General features: G+C 40.9%; 2 protein-coding genes and 1 pseudogene across 2 annotated transcripts; all 3 read right to left on the bottom strand.

Moving 5' to 3' along the window:
- Nucleotides 1–701: 701 nt before the first annotated feature.
- LOC121445778 (40S ribosomal protein S25-like) lies at nucleotides 702–1,079 on the bottom strand. The gene has a single exon (XM_041647916.1). The coding sequence runs from the start codon at nucleotides 1,077–1,079 to the stop codon at nucleotides 702–704; it is 378 nt and encodes a 125-aa protein (XP_041503850.1).
- An 11,329-nt stretch (nucleotides 1,080–12,408) lies between these two features.
- On the bottom strand, nucleotides 12,409–19,205 carry LOC121445780 (annotated as a pseudogene).
- On the bottom strand, nucleotides 14,535–15,464 carry LOC121445781 (26S proteasome non-ATPase regulatory subunit 10-like). Its single transcript, XM_041647917.1, has one exon. It carries the CDS (start codon nucleotides 15,449–15,451, stop codon nucleotides 14,771–14,773), a length of 681 nt encoding a protein of 226 aa, XP_041503851.1. The 5' UTR covers nucleotides 15,452–15,464; the 3' UTR covers nucleotides 14,535–14,770.
- Nucleotides 19,206–19,301: the final 96 nt, after the last annotated feature.

The raw sequence follows: 19,301 nt of genomic DNA, 5'->3' as shown, positions 1-19,301 counted from the left end.
ATGCTGTCTGGTAGGGAAATCAGCAAAGTCAATTTGTATAATTTTTTGATGGAATGAGGTGCGGTGGGGAGGGGGGATACCTGTGTACAAAACCTCCTATTGTCGTTGGTTTACTTGGGGGTTGGATACTGTGAGAATCCTTTCTTATTAAAGGAAAATTATGAATAGCAAGTCACCAAAGCGCAGGAAACAGACCAGGTTTTAATAAAACGGGTAAACTTTACACCACTAAGTTGAACTGGAAAATACACTGTGCTGACTAGAATAAAACAGCATATTTAGCCAATAGTCCAAAAGTATTTTTTTTTTGGAAGAATATCAATGTCTGAGTCAGATATTCCTGGCCTTAATTAGACACCAGGTGAATGTGAGCAACCTGTAAAACTCTATGCCTGCCCTCTCGTGGAGCCCACACAACACTGCAGGGAAGGCTCTGATTATCCCTACAGCCCAGAACGTGCATTTTTTATTTTAAAAAAAAATTTATTTTTCGGGCTGGAGAGATGGCTCAGCGGTTAAGAGCATTGCCTGCTCTTCCAAAGGTCCTGAGTTCAATTCCCAGCAACCACATGGTGGCTGACAACCATCTGTAATGAGGTCTGGTGCCCTCTTCTGGCCTGCACACAGACAGAATATTGTATGCATAATAAATAAATAAATAAATATAAAAAAATTTATTTTTCTAAATAAATTGAACCTATTTATGTATCTTCACCAGCAACTGGGGCGTCCTCACCCTTTGTGTTTCTCGTGGAAATTACTTGGGCTCTGAGCTCTGAAACCAGCTTGATGAGCCCTTTACTAAGCAGCTCCTGAAGGGCTGCCCTGGCCAAGGAACCCTGAACCTTGAGTCTCTCAGGGACCACAGCTGGAGTAATAAGCTTACAGTTAGGAACTTCCTTACAGAGTTTGTCATATGGAGCCTTGTCAAACAGGACTAGATTGTTGAGCCTGCCCTGAACTTTGCCTTTGGACCACTTCTTCCCTTTGGCCTTGCCACCAGACTTATTTACTGGGCCTGTGTCCTTTTGGGCCGACTTTCCGTCATCTTTCTTCTTGTTGTCACCCTTGGGCGGCATGATGGAGCTCGGAGAGTGGAAAGGACACTGCAGCCTCCCTAAGATGTCGGGAAAAAAGTCAGAGGTAGACAAGAGAAATATATAGCTCACCAGACTTATTTTGTCATCCCACAAAGAAACAAAGAACACTTTTTATTTTGCTCTTCAAACACACCCTGCTTTTTACCTGATATTTGTTAAGAAAATTGGTATTGGAAGAATTTCAGCTCAAAGGCTCAAAAATATATTCAACAAAATTATAGAAGAAAACTTTCCCAACCTAAAGAAGGATATTCTTATGAAGGTACAAGAAGCTTAGAGAACACCAAATATACTGGATCAAAAAACAAGAATCAAAAAATATCCCCTCACCATAAAATAATCAAAACACAAAACATACAGAATAAAGAAAGAATATTAAGAGCTGCAAAGGTAAAAGGTCAAGTAACATATAAAGGTAAACCTAGCAAAATTACATGTGACTTCTCTATGGAGAACTTGAAAGCCAGAGTGTCCTGGATAGATGTGCTGCAGACACTAAGAGACCATGGATGCAAGCCCAGACTACTATACCCAGGTCAGCTTTCTTTAACCATCAATGGAGAAATCAATTTATTTCAAGACAAAAACAGATTTAAGCAATACGTATCCACAAACCCAGCCTTACAGAAAGTATTAGAAGGTAAACCTCAACACAAGGAAGCCAACAATACCCACTATATCACAGACATCTGATAACCCTCCACCAAAACAACTCAAAGAAAGGAAACACACAAACACTACCACCAAAATAAATAAATAAATAACCGGGGTTAACAACCACTGGTCATTAATATCACCTAATATCAATGGACTCAATTCACCTATAAAAAGGCACAGGTTAACAGAATGGATACAAAAACAGGATCCAACATTCTGCTGTTTACAAGAAACACTCCTCAACCTCAAAGACAGACACTACCTCAGAGTAAAGGGCTGGGAAAAGGTTTTCCAATCAAACAGAACTAAGAAACAAGCAGTTGTGGCTATCCTAATATCTAACAAAATTGATTTCAAACTAAAATCAATCAGAAGAGATGAAGAAGGACACTTTAAACTCATAACAGGAACAATTCATCAAGATGCAGTCTCAATCCTGAATATCTATGTCCCTAATATAAAAGCACCCACATATGCAAAAGAACTAGAACTTAAACCCACAAACTAATAGTAGGAGATGGACAGGTCAACCAGACAGAAACTTAACAGAGAAATAAGAGAACTAATAGATGTATTGAGTCAAATGAACTTAACAGACATCTATAGAACATTCTACCCAAACAGGAAATAAACCATCTTCTCAGCACCTCGTGGAACCTTCTCAAAAACTGATCTCAGACTTAGTAACAAAGCAAACATCCACAAATACAAAGAAATTGGAGTAAACCACCTGTGTCTTATCGGCTCACCATGGAGTAAAGTTAGAAATTAACAACAATACAACCCCCAGAAAGCCTACAAACTTGTGAAAAGTGAACAGTCAACTACTGAACCACTCCTGGGTCAAGGAAAAATTAAGAAAGAAATTAAAGTTTTCCTTTAATTCAACGAAAATGAAGACACAACATACCCAAACCTATGGGACACCATGAAAGCAGTGCTAAGAAGGAAGTTCATAGCACTAGGTGCCCATATAAAGAAAATGGAGAAGGCTCACACCAGAGACTTAACAGCACACCTGAAAGCTCTAGAAAAAAAAAAGGCAGACTTACCCAGGAGGAGTAGAAGACTGTAAATAATCAAACTGATGGCTGAAATCAACTAAATAGAAACACAGAAAACAATACAAAGAATCAATGAAACAAAGAGCTAGTTTTTGGGGTTTTTTTGTTTTGTTTTGTTTTGTTTTGTTTTTTGTTTTTTTGTTTTTTCAGAAAATCAACAAAAGGGCTGGAGGGATGGCTCAGAGGTTAAGAGCACTGACTGCTCTTCCAGAGGTCCTGAATTCAATTCACAGAATCCACATAGTGGCTCACAGTCATCTTTAATGAGATCTGGCGCCCTCTTTTGGTATATGGGAAGCAGAATGTTGTACACATGATAAATAAAATTTCAAAAAAAAAATCAACAAAATAGACAAACCCTTATCCAAACTAGTCAAAAGGCAGAGAGAACATGCAAATTAACAAGATCAGAAACGCAAAGGGGGACATAACAACAGACACTGAGGAAATTCAGAGAATTATTAGGTCTTACTACAAAAGCCTATAAGCCACAAAATTGGAAAATACAAAAGAAATGGATTTTTTAGATAAATACAATATACCAAAATTAAATCAAGACCCAGGTGAACAATTTAAATAGCCCTATAAGTCACGAGGAAATAGAAGCTGTCATCAAAACCCCCACCCCCAAAAAAGAGCAGGGCCAGATGGTTTTAATGCAGAATTCTACCAGAACTTCCAAGAAGAGCTAATACCTATATTTCTTAATGTGTTCCACATAATAGAAACAGAAGAGCCATTGTCAAACTCTTCTTATGAAGCTACAGTTACCTTGATACCAAAACCACACACTCAAACAAGAAAGAGAATTACAGACCAATCAACTCATGAACATCAATAAAAAAATGGCAAACCGAATCCAAGAACACATCAAAAAATTATCCATTATGATCAAGTAGGCTTCATGCCAGAGATGCAGGGCTGGCTCAACATACGAACATCTATCAATGTAATTCATCATATAAATAAACTATAAGAAAAAAGCCATATGATCATTACATTACATGCCAAAAAAGCATTTGATACAATTCAACACCTTTTATGATAAAGGTCTTGGAGAGATTAGGGATACAAGGATCATATAAAATAATAATAAATATAATAAAACAATATACAGCAAGCCAACAGCTAACATCAAATTAATGGAGAGAAACTCAAAGCGATTTCACTAAAATCAGGAACAAGACAATGTTGTCCACTCTCTCCATATCTCTTCAACATAGTGCTTGAAGTTCTAGCAATAGCTATAAGACAACATATTGAGATCAAGGGGATTCGAATTGGAAAGGAAAAAGTCAAACTTTCATTATTTGCAGATGATATGATAGTGTACATAAGTGACCCCAAAAACTCTACCAGAAAACTGCTACAGCTCATAAATGCCTTCAGTGATGTGACAGGATACAAGATCAACTCAAAAAAAAAAAAACCCCAGTAGCCCTCCTATACACAAAGGATAAAGAAGCAGAGATGGAAATCAGAGAAACATCACCTTTCACGATAGCCACAAATAGCATGAAGTATCTTTGGGTAACACTAACGAAAGAAATGAAAGATCTATTTGACAGGAACTTGAAGTCTTTGAAGAAAGAAATTGAAGAGGACACAAGAAAATGGAAAGATCTCCTATGCTCCTGGATAGGTTGGATCAAATAGTAAAAAAATGGCAATTCTACTAAAGGCAATCTATAGATTCAATGCAATCCCCATCACAATGCCAACAAAATTTTTCACAGACCTTGAGGTAACAATAATCAACTTTCTGTGGAAAAACAAAAAACCCAGGATAGCCAAAACAATCTTATACAATAAAGGATTGTCTGGAGGCATTACTATCCCTGACTTCAAACTCTATTACAGAGCTTGGTATTGGCATAAAAACAGAGAAGTCGACCAATGGAATCTAATAGAAGACCCTGACTTTAACCCACAAACCTATGAACACCTGATTTTCGATAAAGGAGCTAAAAGTATACAATGGAAAAAAGAGAGCATCTTCAACAAATTGTGCTGGCAAAACTGGATGTCAATCTGTAGAAGAATGAAAATAGATCCATATCTATCACGATGCACAAAACTCAAGTCCAAATGGATTAAAGACCTCAATATCAGTCCGAACACACTGAACCTGATAGAAGAGAAAGTGGGAATTACTCTACAGCACATTAGCACAGGAGACCACTTCCTACGTATAACCACAGCAGCACAGACACTAAGGGCATCATTGAGTAAATGGGACCTCCTGAGGCTGAGAAGCTTCTGTAAAGCAAAGGACACTGTAACTAAGACAAAAAGGCAACCCACTGACTGGGAGAAGATCTTCACCAACCCCGCAAGTGACAAAGGTCTGATCTCCAAAATATATAAAGAACTCAAGAAACTAGACCGCAAAAGGCTAATCAACCCAATTATAAAATGGGGCACTGAGCTGAACAGAGAATTCTCAACAGAAGAACTTCAAATGGCCAAAAGACACTTAAGGTCATGCTCAACTTCCTTAGCGATCAGGGAAATGCAAATCAAGACAACTTTAAGATACCATCTTACACCTGTCAGAATGGCTAAAATAAAAAACACCAATGATAGCCTTTGCTGGAGAGGTTGTGGAGAAAGGGGTACACTCACCCATTGCTGGTGGAAATGCAAACTTGTGCAACCACTTTGGAAAGCAGTGTTTCAGTTTCTCAGGAAATTCGGGATCAACCTACCCCTGGATCCAGCAATACCACTCTTGGGAATATACCCAAGAGAGGCCCTATCATACAACAAAACTATATGCTCAACTATGTTCATGGCAGCATTGTTTGTAATAGCCAACCTGGAAACAACCTAGATGCCCTTCAAAGGAAGAATGGATGAAGGAAGTATGGAATATATACATATTAGAGTATTACTCAGCAGTAAAAAACAAGGACTTCTTGAATTTTGCATACAAATGGATGGAAATAGAAAACACTATCCTGAGTGTGGTAAGCCAGACCCAAAAAGAGGAACATGGGATGTACTCACTCATATTTGGTTTCTAGACATAAATAAAGGACATTGAGCTTATAATTCATGTTCCTAGAGAAGCTAAATAAGAAGGTGAATCCAAAGACAAACACATAGGCATCCTCATGAATATTAACCTTCATCAGGCGATGAAAGGAGACAGAGACAGAGACCCACATTGGAGCACCGGACAGAAATCTCAAGGTCCAAATTAGGAGCAGAAGGAGACGGAGCAGGAGCAAGGAACTCAGGACCGCGAGGGGTGCAGCCACACACTGAGACAATGGGGATGTTCTATCGGGAACTCACCAAGGCCAGCTGGCCTAGGTCTGAAAAAGCATGGGATAAATCCGGACTAGCTGAACATAGCGGACAATGAGGAATACTGAGAACTCAAGAACAATCGCAGTGGGTTTTTGATCCTACTGCACGTAGTGGCTTTGGGGGAGCCTAGGCAGTTTGGATGCTCACCTTACGAGACCTGGAAAGAGGTGGGCAGTCCTTGGGCTTCCCACAGGTCAGGGAACACTGATTGCTCTTCGAGCAGATGAGGGAGGGGGACTTGATCGGGGGAGGGGGAGGGAAATGGGAAGCGGTTGCGGGGAGGAGGCAGAAATCCTTAATAAATAAATAAATTATTAAAAAAAATATGCAAGGTCACATAATCATCAAAAACTTGCCTATATTCAGTTGTAATTCACGCTTTTTTGATGTTAAAGATATTCTAACTAAAACAAAAATAAAATTATTGATCTAGCATATCAAGAAACTTTTGAGGATATAAAAAAAATAAAATATGTTTAGGAGTTTAGTTCCTGGAGTAATGAGAACATTTCTTAAAGTCTGGAGTTTTTCTCTTAAAGTCCAGGAGCAGGTCCACGGTGCATAGTCTCCAATCTCACCCCAGGCCATCCTCGCCCCTGTCCGTCCCTCTACATAGACTCCAATCCCACCCCCAGACCACCCTCGCCCCTGTAGGTCCCTCTCCACCCCATGTCAAGTTCTTCCATCTCCCTCCTGTCTGGACTCCCTGAGCACCGGCACCGCCCTTGCCGCCTTTCTCACAATCTTGCAGACAAGGCTCCAGCACACACCTGGGGTGACCACCCCTTTGTGCGTCCTTGCTCGGGTCTGCAAAAAACCTGACCCTAAAGTTTTTAAAAATTAAAAACTTATGTTGAAAAAGTCTCTGAATGAATTATAAAAGGTAAGCTGAGACTTCGTCAACTAGCAGGTATAGACCCAGCAGAAATTATAGTGCCTTTTACTACTGAAGAAATAAAAAAGTTATGGGAAGACAATAAACCGTGGCAAAGAGCTTCTGCTAATTTTTTGTGAGAAATTAATAGCAACTATCCCAAAACTGGTAGACTTAACCTCATAAAGAGAACGTCTTGGATTCTTCCTAGGATTGTACGTGATGCTCCAATAACAAGAGCCTGTACGTTCTATACTGATGCAACTAAATCAGGGAAAGCAGGTTACAAGTCAGCTGAATTGAGTAAGGTGGAACAAAGCCCTTATAATTCTGTCCAGAAGGCAGAATTATATGCCATTCTTATGGTGCTAAGGGATTTTAAAGACCCTCTTAATATAGTTACGGATTCACAATATGCAGAAAGAGTTATCTTGCATATTGAAACTGCTGAATTTATACCAGATGACACAGAGTTGACTTCATTGTTTATCCAGGTACAAGACATAATCAGGAACAGGCTTTGTCCGATGTACATAACACACATCCGGTCCCATACAGGTCTGCCTGGTCCTCTAGCCCAAGGCAACGCTGAGATTGATCAATTATTGATTGGAAGTGTGTTGCAGGCCTCAGAATTTCATAAGAAGCATCATGTCAATAGTAAAGGCCTAAAGAAAGAATTTTCCTTTACTTGGCAACAAGCTAAGGACATTATAAAGAGATGTCCTACTTGTTCTTTCTATAATCAAACACCGTTGCCTGCAGGGAGTAACCCAAAGGGTACTAAGAGAAATGAAATCTGGCAGATGGATGTGTTCCACTTTATGGAATTTGGTAAATTAAAATATGTACACCACACCATAGACACGTATTCAGATTTTCAATGGGCTACTGCCCTGAGCTCAGAAAAGGCTGATTCAGTAATCACACATTTATTGGAAGTTATGGCCATCATGGGCATTCCTGCACAAATAAAGACAGATAATGGTCCAGCATATGTATCTAAGAAAATGAAACGCTTTTTTGATTATTATAATATAAAACACATTACAGGTATACCAAATAATCCTACAGGTCAGGCAGTTATAGGAAGATCAAATCGTACTATAAAGGATATGTTGAACAAACAGAAAGGGACCGAAAATACCCCCAGAAATAGATTACATAATGCTTTATTAACCTTGAATTTTCTTAACGCTAATGAGAAAGGAATGACAGCAGCAGAAAGACATTGGATAATGGAAAAGTCTGCTGAACTAAATCAACCGATATATTTCAAAGATGTGCTGTCCTCTCAATGGAAGCCAGGAGATGTGCTACGTTGGGGAAGGGGTTTTGCTCTTGTTTCCACAGGAGAAGAAAAATTGTGGATACCATCAAAATTAATAAAGTTTCGATTTGAAGAGGAGAAACCTCTTGGAAAGGAGAAATGACAACTCATCCACAATGATGATATTCATACAGGTGGTAAGAAAAAGATATAGAATGGGGGCAGGGTTCTATTCCTATCTCCACAGGAAAACACTCATCTTTGAAAAATTCAAGGGACCCTGGATGTTTGGATATTGACAGATGGAAAAATACCTGCCTGTAGTAATAAGACTAGCGGCGGGTCTGCCTCCCTGGCACCCCGGCCGCCTGTTCGGCTAGCTTATGCCCCGAAATAATTACACGGACACTGTATTCTTTTAAACACCGCTTGGCCCATTTCTATCTAGCCTCTTCTAGGCTAATTCTCGCACCTGGACTAGCCCATTTCTGATCATCTGTGTAGCACCCCTAGGTGCGCTTACCAGGAAGATTCTAGCCTATGTCCATCCTGGGTCGGAGCTTCATCGCATGCGTCTGTCCTGGCGAGGGGAGCATGGCATCTCTCTGAGGCGTCTGCTCCCAAGAGGAGAGCTGTCGAGTCTGAGCTCACTTCCTCTTCCTCCCAGTGTTCTGTTCTGTTTACTCCTCCCACCTATCTTCTAACCAATGAGGGCCAAGCAGTTTCTTTTTATTTAACCAATGACATTCCTCCATCACCTGCCCTTTAGGAAATATCAAGAGAACTGAATGAGTTGTGTAAGTAAAATATATTAAACCATATTTCTAAATTTATAAAGCTGGTTTTGAAGTTGGACTCTGGCTCAGTCCCTCTCCAATTCCAAGCCTGTTAATAAGAGAAAAACCCAGAGTTTCTGGAGTTTCTGTCTCATGTCAAGAGCCATGATATGGGACAGAAAGAAATATGAGTTTAGAAAACATCTTTGCTTTGCTTCATATCTATCATACTTTTCATTGAATATATCTATCATACTTTTCATTGAATATATCTATCATACCTTTCAGTTAATATATATATATATATGATTAATGTTTAAATTTTTCACAATGAACAATGAGTTTTTCCTGAAGTGATATTTGAAGTTTCCAGGAAGAAGATGGGGCCCCATAACAACAACTCCACCTGGTTGATATGACGTTATGATACTAATAACGCTACTACAAGACCTGCTTTGGGTACCAGCTGCACAAGACAGTTCCAACTTGGTTAACTGAAATGGTGCACATCTTATACAACATTTTGGCCAGACCTGCACAAAATACTCAGAGACTATTGGCAATTTTAAAAGACATTGATCTTGAAATTTAACCATCATTTTACTTTCACAGGATCCACCAGAAAGAATATCGCCCCCATGACAGCTGGAAGTAATTCTAGAGGACGACGTCCCCTCTCCCAGTAAAGTTTGCCCTTGGGTTTAGGGACATCATTTAGGGGTTGATTATAATTAGTATACGATTGAGGGTTGTGGGAGGAATTTTATAAGCTCAGGGATCATTTTGAAAAAAAAGAGGGATGATGGGATAATAGATTTGTAATTGTGAGTTACTGTTTTTAGACAAATATATTGGTGTAGATTCTTGTATATTGATAGAAAGTTAAATTATATTGACTATCATATGCATGCATGTTTCTACCTCTGTTTAAAACATTTTTTATGTATTGACATATATTGTATATATTTACCATATTGCAGTGTACATTTCTACCTCTGATTAAGATACTTATATAATATTTGTGTATTGATATATATTTACCTACTGCAATGTATATTTGTACATTGTTTATATTTGGAGGTCATTGTCCTCATTTGTTTTACAGTCGTTTATGTTCTTAGTCTTTAAGTTAGATAGATATTGAGAATTATATAGATTAATGGTCATCTAAGTTTGTCATTTATAATTAGACTAATCAGGTTCTTTAGATATATAGAGATTATACTCAGTATAGATAGATAATCTTCAACTTCTTCAAAGAGCTGTAGAAAATGGCCTTTAATCTAACTCAGAGTTTTGTGGTAGTGAGACACAATTGCTCCTGGCAACACTGCTCTCTTCCCGAGAGAATGTTGAGCACCAAAGACACTCCACTTGGAGCCTTTCTATTTGGCAGAACTGGCCTTTGGGCAAAGAAATGCCCATACCTCAACCACTGACAGAGATACAGAGCATGCATCAATGGATAAAACAGGACTGTCATATCCTGCCAAGACAGGGTAAGATAGTTTTGAAAAGTTGCTTGCCTTTGAAAATGGTATGTCAGTTATGTTAGGCCTTAGCCAATGTTGGTTGCTTCAATGCTGCTAACGTGACTTTGGGTGATTGCCCAGGTAGCTAGTTGTCTCTGTGATTTGTTGCATGTTTTGGAAGTTGTTTTACTGAACTTCCTAATTACCCAGGTAACATTATTTCCCTTCTCAGATCTTCGATGGGGTTGAAGACTATATAAATGTAGTTACTTTCTCTCATGACTTGGCCAAGTTATTTATTACATAAGACCTAAGCTAGTTAGAATAGGATATTTGTACTTATTGTATATAATTTCATAGTAGGTTTAGAACTCTCTTATTTAAACAAAAGGGGGAGGTGTTGCGGGAGGTCCTCCCGCTCCTCCAGCCTACAGCCGCTGAGATATCAGCCCATTGGGGCGTGGTCTCACTCCATTTAAAAATGCAGCCACTTCCCTCTCCTCTCTCTCTTCACTTCCTGTTCTGCCTGCGACTAGACTCCCTTCCTGGTTGTGCAGAGGGCTGTTGTCTGGGACGGTGATCTGTAAGTTTTTTCCCCTTTAAATAAATACCACCCTATTAATCATAATTCCAACCTGGTGTGGCATTGTTTGTGACTTACGCCTTCACATTGTCTCAACACACAGCACATGGCTCCCAAATGCCTCTAAATTCCAGCCTCAAGAAGAATAAGACATGCTTCTGGCCTACACACAAATGCAGTCTTGCCTTGCAGCCTAGGTTAGCTTTAATCTTGCACTTATCTCAGAGTTCTGGGAGTAAAGATCTGATAGGCCTGACCATTAATTTTTAATTTTATTTTTAGGATTTTATTTATTCTATATGCAGTGTTCTGCCTACAGATAGACATGCAGGCCAGAAGAGGGCACCAGATATCATTACAGAGGGTTGTGAGCCACAATATGGTGGCTGGGAATTGAACTCAGGACCTCTGGAAGAGATTCTTACCATTGAGCGAACTCTCCACACCTTGACCATTTCTCTTTTCTTTCTCTTAAATCACATGTTCATGGGGAGAGGGGTACATCAGTGTATATGGTGTCAGAGTACAGCTTCCAGGAGTCAGTTCTCTCCTTCCATGAGGACGGATGGCAGGCTTGATGGTAAGATTCTTTAAGCCTTTAGTAGTAACATCACTACTATAGGTCCTACAGTTTCAAAGTCATTTATTTACATAATTTCTTGGCTTAGCCCTATGTGGTGGTACCATTTAAAGGGTGTATGTATACCCCTAGGATCCTCTAAATCGCAATTCTCTACTTATGGGTCAAAACCCCTTTAGGAGTTGGAGGAGTCTTCACAGGGAATAGCCTAAGACCATTGGGAAAACATTTACATTATGATTCAAAACAAAATCACTTATTTCAATAACAATGAACGTGATTTTATTGTTGGGGGTTACCACAACATAAGGAACTGCATTAGGAAGATTGAGAACCACACCTCCAAATAGTATCTTGCAGTACTACACAAAAATATAAATGGCATGAGTCCAATATTTGAAGGCAACTGTTGATTTTGAGTCTGTGTTGAATGCGTTTGTCTTGACCAATGTAAATTGAGTCTTGACTCTCTTTGACAAGCTTCGGGAAATATCAAAATAAATGTGTTTCTTTCACACATCTTTCATCCCAACACTCAGAGGGCAGAAGCAGGCAGATCACCGAATTAGAGGCTAGCCTGGTCTACAGAGTGAGTTCCAGGACAGCCATAGCCACACAGAAAAATCTTGTTTTGAAAAACTAAAAAAAGTGCTTTTTCAAAACCCAAATTATACCCCAAATAAATCTAGCAAAGTGGGATTCCACAAGGGAAAGGTATCAATGGCCCAGGGAGAGAGATGATGAGACACTGGGGCTAAGCCAGCTTCGTGCTCTGCTGGAATTCTGAGGCTTGGTAAGCATGGAACTGGATCGTACAGATGTAGTGCTAGGGTGTTCCAAGGGCTGGGCTAAGCCTAATAGGGCCAAATGTTGTGCATGTGGGGTGGAAAAGTAGATCTTCTGTTCTTCTGAGTACCGTTCTGCAGGAGTCACGGCATCACTGTAGGTCCAGTCACACCAATGGAAATTGAAGCCTTCAAGCAGAGTGATGTGGCCAGCTCTTGTAGGAACACAATCAGGGGGCTTTCTAGATGGCAATTTAGGCACTTCAATCCCTGGCAGCAACATTACCCCTCTGATAGCAAACCAGCCCAAATGGGGGTATATGCACACACCTGCTATGTACTGAAGAGAAGGGAAAAGAAAAGCAGAGTTACAGAGGCCATTTTGATACTAAGTCCAGCTACCATTATTGAAGCTTTTTTTCCTTTATTTTTATGTGCAAGCAGTACCTACAGAGGCCAGCAGAGGGTGAGCAGCAACCTTGTGGGTGATGAATGCTACTCTTCTGCAAGAGCAACAAAAGGCCTTAACCTTAGAACTAACTGTGGAGGCTCTACTTGAACTGATTGAGACAGTACCTGCCTCTGCCCCCTGAATAGGGGAATTAAAGGCGCCTGCAACTAATCCTGGCCTGATCTGTTTAATTTGGGGGGGGGGGGGGTCTTAAAAAATCTGCCTGTTCTGGAACTGTGTCAACCAAGTGGACTTCAAACTCACAAAAAACTCCAGCCTTTGCCTTTCAAGTGCTGGTCTTATGCAACCACAGCCCAGTTTGCCTGCCTTGTTCTTAAAATTTTGTGTTTCTTCACGGCCTCTGGAAAATCCAGGTCCCAGGGGTCATACTCAGGTTGGTATGCTGCTGTGGCCCACAGTGCCTTTACCCCCACCTCACTGTCCTGTCTTCTCTTCACCACCTACTCAGAAACATTCTAAGGAATCAGGAAGGGCTCTCTTGAGACCTGACTTGCATTACCCCGCCCTGGATTTTCCAGAGACAGCCAGGGAACACAAAGTTTTAATAACAAAGCAGGCAAGCTGGGCAGTGGTTGCATATGCCCAGCTCTCGGGAGGCAAAGGCTGGAGTTTTTTGTGAGTTTGAGGTCAACCTGGTCTACACACTTCCAGAATAGTCAGGTTATTTATCACACAGATAAATCCTCTCCCCAAAACAAACAAACAAAACAGATCCTGTCTGGCTTGGCTGCCTGTGCTTTAAATCACAGTACTACTAGGGCAAATATCTCAGGGAGTTCAAGGCCAGCCTACACAGTGAGTTCTAAGACAGCCTCAAGTGTAGAGACCTTGTCTCAAAAACAAAAAAAAGAGCAGGTAGAGGTGAGGTGACTCAGTGAGGGAAGGTGTTTGCAGCCAAGCCTGACAACCTCAGTTCATCCCCACAGCCCACATGGTGGAAGGGGAGACCTGACTCTAGCAGTTGTCCTTTGGTCTCCATAAGGGCATGCAGAACACAGTAAAAAAAAAAAAAAAAATTAAGATTTATGTATTTAGTTATTTTTTTTTTTTGAGATAGGGTTTCTCTGTAGTTTGGAGCCTGTCCTGGAACTCACTTTGTCTACCAGGCTGGCCTCAAAATCACAGAGATCTCCCTGCATCTGTCTCCCTAGTGCTGGGATTAAAGGCGTGTGCCACCAATTGCCGGATTTATTTTTTTTTTTAATGTATACAGTGTTCCGCTTCCATGTATTCCTGCATGCCAGAAGAGGGCACCAGATCTCATTAAGGATGGTTGTGAGCCACCATACAGTTGCTGGGAATTGAACTCAGAACCTCTGGAAGAGCAGCAGTCAGTGCTCTTAACTGCTAAACCATTTCTCCAGAGAGATTTTTTTGTTTTGCTTTGTTTTGTTAGGAGACAAGCTCTCTCTGTAGCTTTGGTGCCTGTCCTGTAAGTAGCCCTTGTATAACAGGCTGGCCTCAAACTCAAAGAAATCTGCCTGCCTCTGCCTTCTGAGTGCTAGGATTAAAGGAGTGTGTCACCACCACCCGGCTGCAAGAGAGAGTTTTATTTATTTATTTATTTATTTATTTTTTCCAAATTCATCAAGATTTAATGGAGAACAATAAATGACATCAATAGAACAATCCCAACAGTTTTCCGATGCCTTAAAAGTGGGTGGTAAGCTTGGAACAGGTTCTTCAGCAGGAGCAATACAACATGTTCTAAGATTATGGAGGTGAGAAAACATGTTTGTTAGTTCAAGATGCCTTGTGCACAATACAACAGTTTCCAGGACAGAGAGGACAACAAAACATATAAAGAATAAATCCAAGCTGCTTAACTTTCTACAATTCTCTTGAGTAGTAAGCCCAGGCCACCCTTGGCCATTTGCACGGGTGTCTTTTTTTCTTTATTCTCAATGTAAATACTTGCTCCTTGGGTCACCAGTAATTTTGCTTCTTCCAGTCTCTCCTCATCACAGGCTAAGTGTAGAGGAGTGTTACCCTCAGTGTCTTGGATGTTTGTGGCTGCTTTGTAGAACAGAAGAATATGAACCGTCTTCAAGTTACCCTTGGCTGCTGCCCGGTGCATTGCTGTAGCCTCATAATGGTCCTTAGCATCTGGATCAGCTCCACCTTCCAGTAACATGGCAGCAATCTCATGCCTATTTTTTGAGGCTGCATAATGGAGAGGAGTGCAGCCATGTTGGTTGACCGCATTCACTTGAGCACCTTTCACCAGCAGGGCCTTTACAATCTCATCCCGGCCAGCAGAAGCAGCAATATGCAGAGGAGACCAGCCTGCGTCATCTTTATCATTCACCGGCACACCAAGTTCCAGCAAGAATTCAACAATTTCTGTATGACCGGCTGAGCATGCCCAGTGCAATGCTGTTCTGCTGTCCTGATCGGTTCTAGTAGCTAGAGATTGATCGGCCAAAATGCTCTCCTTCAACTCATCCAGTTTCCCGGTGTAGGCCAGGTTGCAGACCATTACGTTAGACACACTCCCCTCCATTTCACCTTCCCAGAATCTCCGTGAAGCTCAAGCCCCGCCCACTCACCAAGAGAGAGTTTTAAAATATTAAAAGTGCCCAAGCTTTTGGACTGTGATGTCCTCAGGTAAACCAGAAAGCAGGAGGCCTATTTGTCAGGACCCCAGATTCTTTGTTCTGGGTTATGTATCAATGTCAGGAAAGGAAGGTGATGTAATGTGGAACCTCACAGGGATACGTGAAGGGGCTTTTACTAATTTTCTCTCAGTCCCCACTCATTCATTCACATGTATTCATTCTCTAACCTTGGTCCCCCACAGGTCAGCATCCACATCTTGTCATTGGTAGTAGTAAGCAGCCCCGGCCACATGGGCTGCATTCTGGGCTAGAATCTTAGGGCACCGGTTGGGGTGGACCTCATAGTCATCATGACTTCTGTTTGCAGTTCTGAAAACTTCTGGAACAGAATAAGGGGATCCTGTTTGCATGATGGGAGTCAGGACTGTTACATGAAGGCCTAAGATGTGTATTAACATGGTTTGGTTTTGTGAGACAGGGTCAGAATGGCCTTGAACTTGCTATACATTGCAAAGACGGTAATCTTGCCTTTACCTCCCTACTGCTGGGATTCTCCATTAAAAGCCATATTTCAAGGGAAAACATAACTTTAACCTATATTAAAAAAGAAGTCAGGCCTGAGAGACCTTGTTTATAAAACCTGCCCTGGAGAAGCAGATCCTGAGAGCTAGCTAGTCACACCCACATGTCAAGTTCCAGATCATTAAGAGATTCTGCCTCAAAGAGTAAGGGACTGAAGAAATGGCTCAATAGCACTTATTGCTCTTGTAATCTATACAGGTTCAATTCCCAGCACCCAGCGTGGCTCACAGCAGTCCATAACCCAAGTTCCAAGGGATCAAACATAGTGCATATGCAGGAAAAACATTCATCCACATAAATGCTTTTTTTAAATTTATTTTAATATAAATTCTTTACAACAAACAAACAGGCCAGGCAGTGATACCACAAGGTCATTAATCCCAGCACTCTGGAGACAGAGACAGGTTGATCTGTGGGTTCCAGCTAGTTCCAGGACAGCTAGGGTTGTTACAAGAGAAACCCCTTCTTGAAAAATGAAAACAAACAAACAAAACAAAGAGAGAGAGAAAAAAAACTGAAGGTAAACAACACTCAAAGAACACTGTTTGGCTTCCATATTCTCACAAACATGTATGTTCACTTACACATAAAGAAAAATAAATTCCTCCTTTTTATTATTTATTTTTAATAATTTTTTATTGATATTTGTTGAGCTCTACATTTCTCTCTCTACCCCTCCCTGTCTCTCCCCTCCTGCCTTCAATCCTCCCCCAAGGTCCCCATGCTCAAAATTTACTCAGGAGATTTTTGTTTATTTGTGTCTGAGACAGGTGTAGTCCTGGATGGCAGTAATTCACTGTATAGACCATGGTGACCTGGAATTTGTGACTGTCTACCCTTTTCTAACCCTGAGATATCAGGCTTTGTTTTCCTCTGTGACTCCATAGCTGATTTTTATTCAATAACAGACAAAATACTCTCCCTCAGTTTGTGGGCTCCATGTCACACTTGGTTAATAAATAGCTTTTACTGGGCAGGTGAGCTGCTTCAGAGGTAAAGGCACTTGTGGTCAAGCCCAGAAACAGGGTTTGATTTCAGGGACACACGTGGCAAAGTGAGAGGACTGAGGCCCAGATTCTTCTGACCTCCACATGTGCACTGTGGTACTGCAGTGTCTGCCCCCACCTTAGTTCAACATCCTTAGTCATCAGAGAAATGCAAATCAAAACAACTCTGAGATTCCATCTTACATTTGTAAGAATGGCCAAGATCAAAAACACTGATGACAACTTATGCTGGAGAGATTGTGGGGAAAAGGGAACACTTCTGAATGCTGGTGGGAATGCCAGCTGGTACAACCGTTTTGGATGTCAGTGTGGCGATTTCTTAGAAAATTAGGCAACAACCTTCCTCAAGAACCAGTAATACCACTTTTGGGTATATATCCAAAGGATGCCCAATCGTGCCACAAGGATATTTATAGCAGCTTTGTTTGTCATAGCCAAAACCTGGAAAAAACCTAAATGCCCCTCAACCAAAGAATGGATTAAAAAAAAAAGTGATACATTTACGCAATGGAGTACTACACAACAGAAAAAAATAATAATGACAGCTTGAGTTTGCAGGAAAATGGATGGAACTAGAAAACATTATTTTGAGTGAGGTAACCCAGATACAGAAAGACAATTATCACATGTACTACTCATGGGTGGTTATTAAATATAAAGCAAAGAAAGCCAGTCTACAAACCACAATCCCAGAGAACTTAGACAACAACGTAGACAGTAAGAGGGACGTACATGTTACATAGATCCACTCTACATGGGAAGTAGAAAGATCCATAGTTCTCATCTTCTACTTGACCTGGAGCATCAGAATCTCTTTGGAGGAGGCCTGGAGATTTTAACAGGCTCCACAGTGATTCTTATTTATTCCAAAAGCAAGCAGTCCTCAACAGGAGGAAAAATGGAACTGTCTTGCTTCAGGATGTTTTCTTTACGTGTTTGAGTGTTTCACTTGGATGTATGTCTGTGCGCTACTTGCACATCTGTTGTCTGTGAAGTCTAGAACAGGGCTTTGGATCCCCTGAACTGGAGTTAATGGTGGTGTGAGGACCTGACTTTGCAGACTCCATTTTAAAGAGGGGGCATCATCTTAAGCCACATAATGAGGGGGGATCTCAGCTCAGATATGTGCTGCGATAGCGCAATTTGGATGGATACCCTGAAAATAGCCAATTAAGGAGCTAGGGAGCAGGGCCATAAACTTTAACGGGGTTCAGATGTTCCTAAGAGGCAGCCTACCCTTGAAGATACCTTGTCAGTTATTTATGGGGCTTTTTTAGGGTTTTCGTGCCCCAAAACTGACCAATGGTTTCAGAGACTACCTTGCCCTATGCCCTCCTTACCCAATCCCAGGATGACAGGACATGAATGCCCCTTACTATGGCATTTCCCCTTTAAAAGTTCCCCCCTTCCCGGGTTCAGGCTACACTTCCCTCACCCACTGCATTGGTGTGGTAGAGGTATAGTTCAAACTCAAGTTTGAATATTAAAAAACCCTCTTTTGCTTTACATCAGAATCTGTCAGAATCCGGTTTCCTCTTGGGGATAATAAACTTGGGCATAACAGTGGCTGTATGGCTGTAAGCTGTCACGTGTGCTGGGAACTGAACCTGGGTCCTCTGTAAAATAAGTTCATTTAACTGCTGAACCGTCAGAGAGGAAATGGAAACAGTTCTTTTTAAGCACGAGGAACTTTACTATTATTTTCTCACTTAGATGTAACTGCCTGCTGAGTTAGCTAACTTGAGCAATCTGCCATTTAAAACTTATTTCAAATACTGTAAGGGGTTGCCAACAACCTTATTTTAGGACTAAAAGTTTATTGAGTGCACAAGAGATGATGCCAGCCTGGATAGTAACAAAGTACACATGCAGTGTGACCAAAAGTCCGTCCTCATTTTTATAGCCATATATTTATTAACTTATTTACGGGCATGTGCCACAGCACCCGGATCAGTCAGTTCCGTCCTTTCACCATGTGGCACCTAAGGGTGAATTCAGATCATCAGGCTTGGCAGGAAGTGACCTTACCCACTATGTTAACACCAGAGAGTTCCTGGGTTGACAGACCCTAGATGTTCCACTCAAGCACAGAAAGTATAATTACTTTCATGTTTCGATTTGTTGAGTCCTTAACTCTGCTGTGTGGCCCATATGACCGTGAAATCTTTATTCTCCAGCCCCTACCTCACAGATGCAGGGATTACAG

Source organism: Microtus oregoni, unplaced genomic scaffold (assembly GCF_018167655.1).
Source record: "Microtus oregoni isolate MIOR12 unplaced genomic scaffold, Mior012 000596F_ref0000408, whole genome shotgun sequence".
NCBI classification, from domain to species: Eukaryota; Metazoa; Chordata; class Mammalia; order Rodentia; family Cricetidae; genus Microtus; species Microtus oregoni.
The sequence above is the reverse complement of the archived record's forward strand: the minus strand, read 5'-3'. Positions and strand labels throughout refer to the sequence as shown.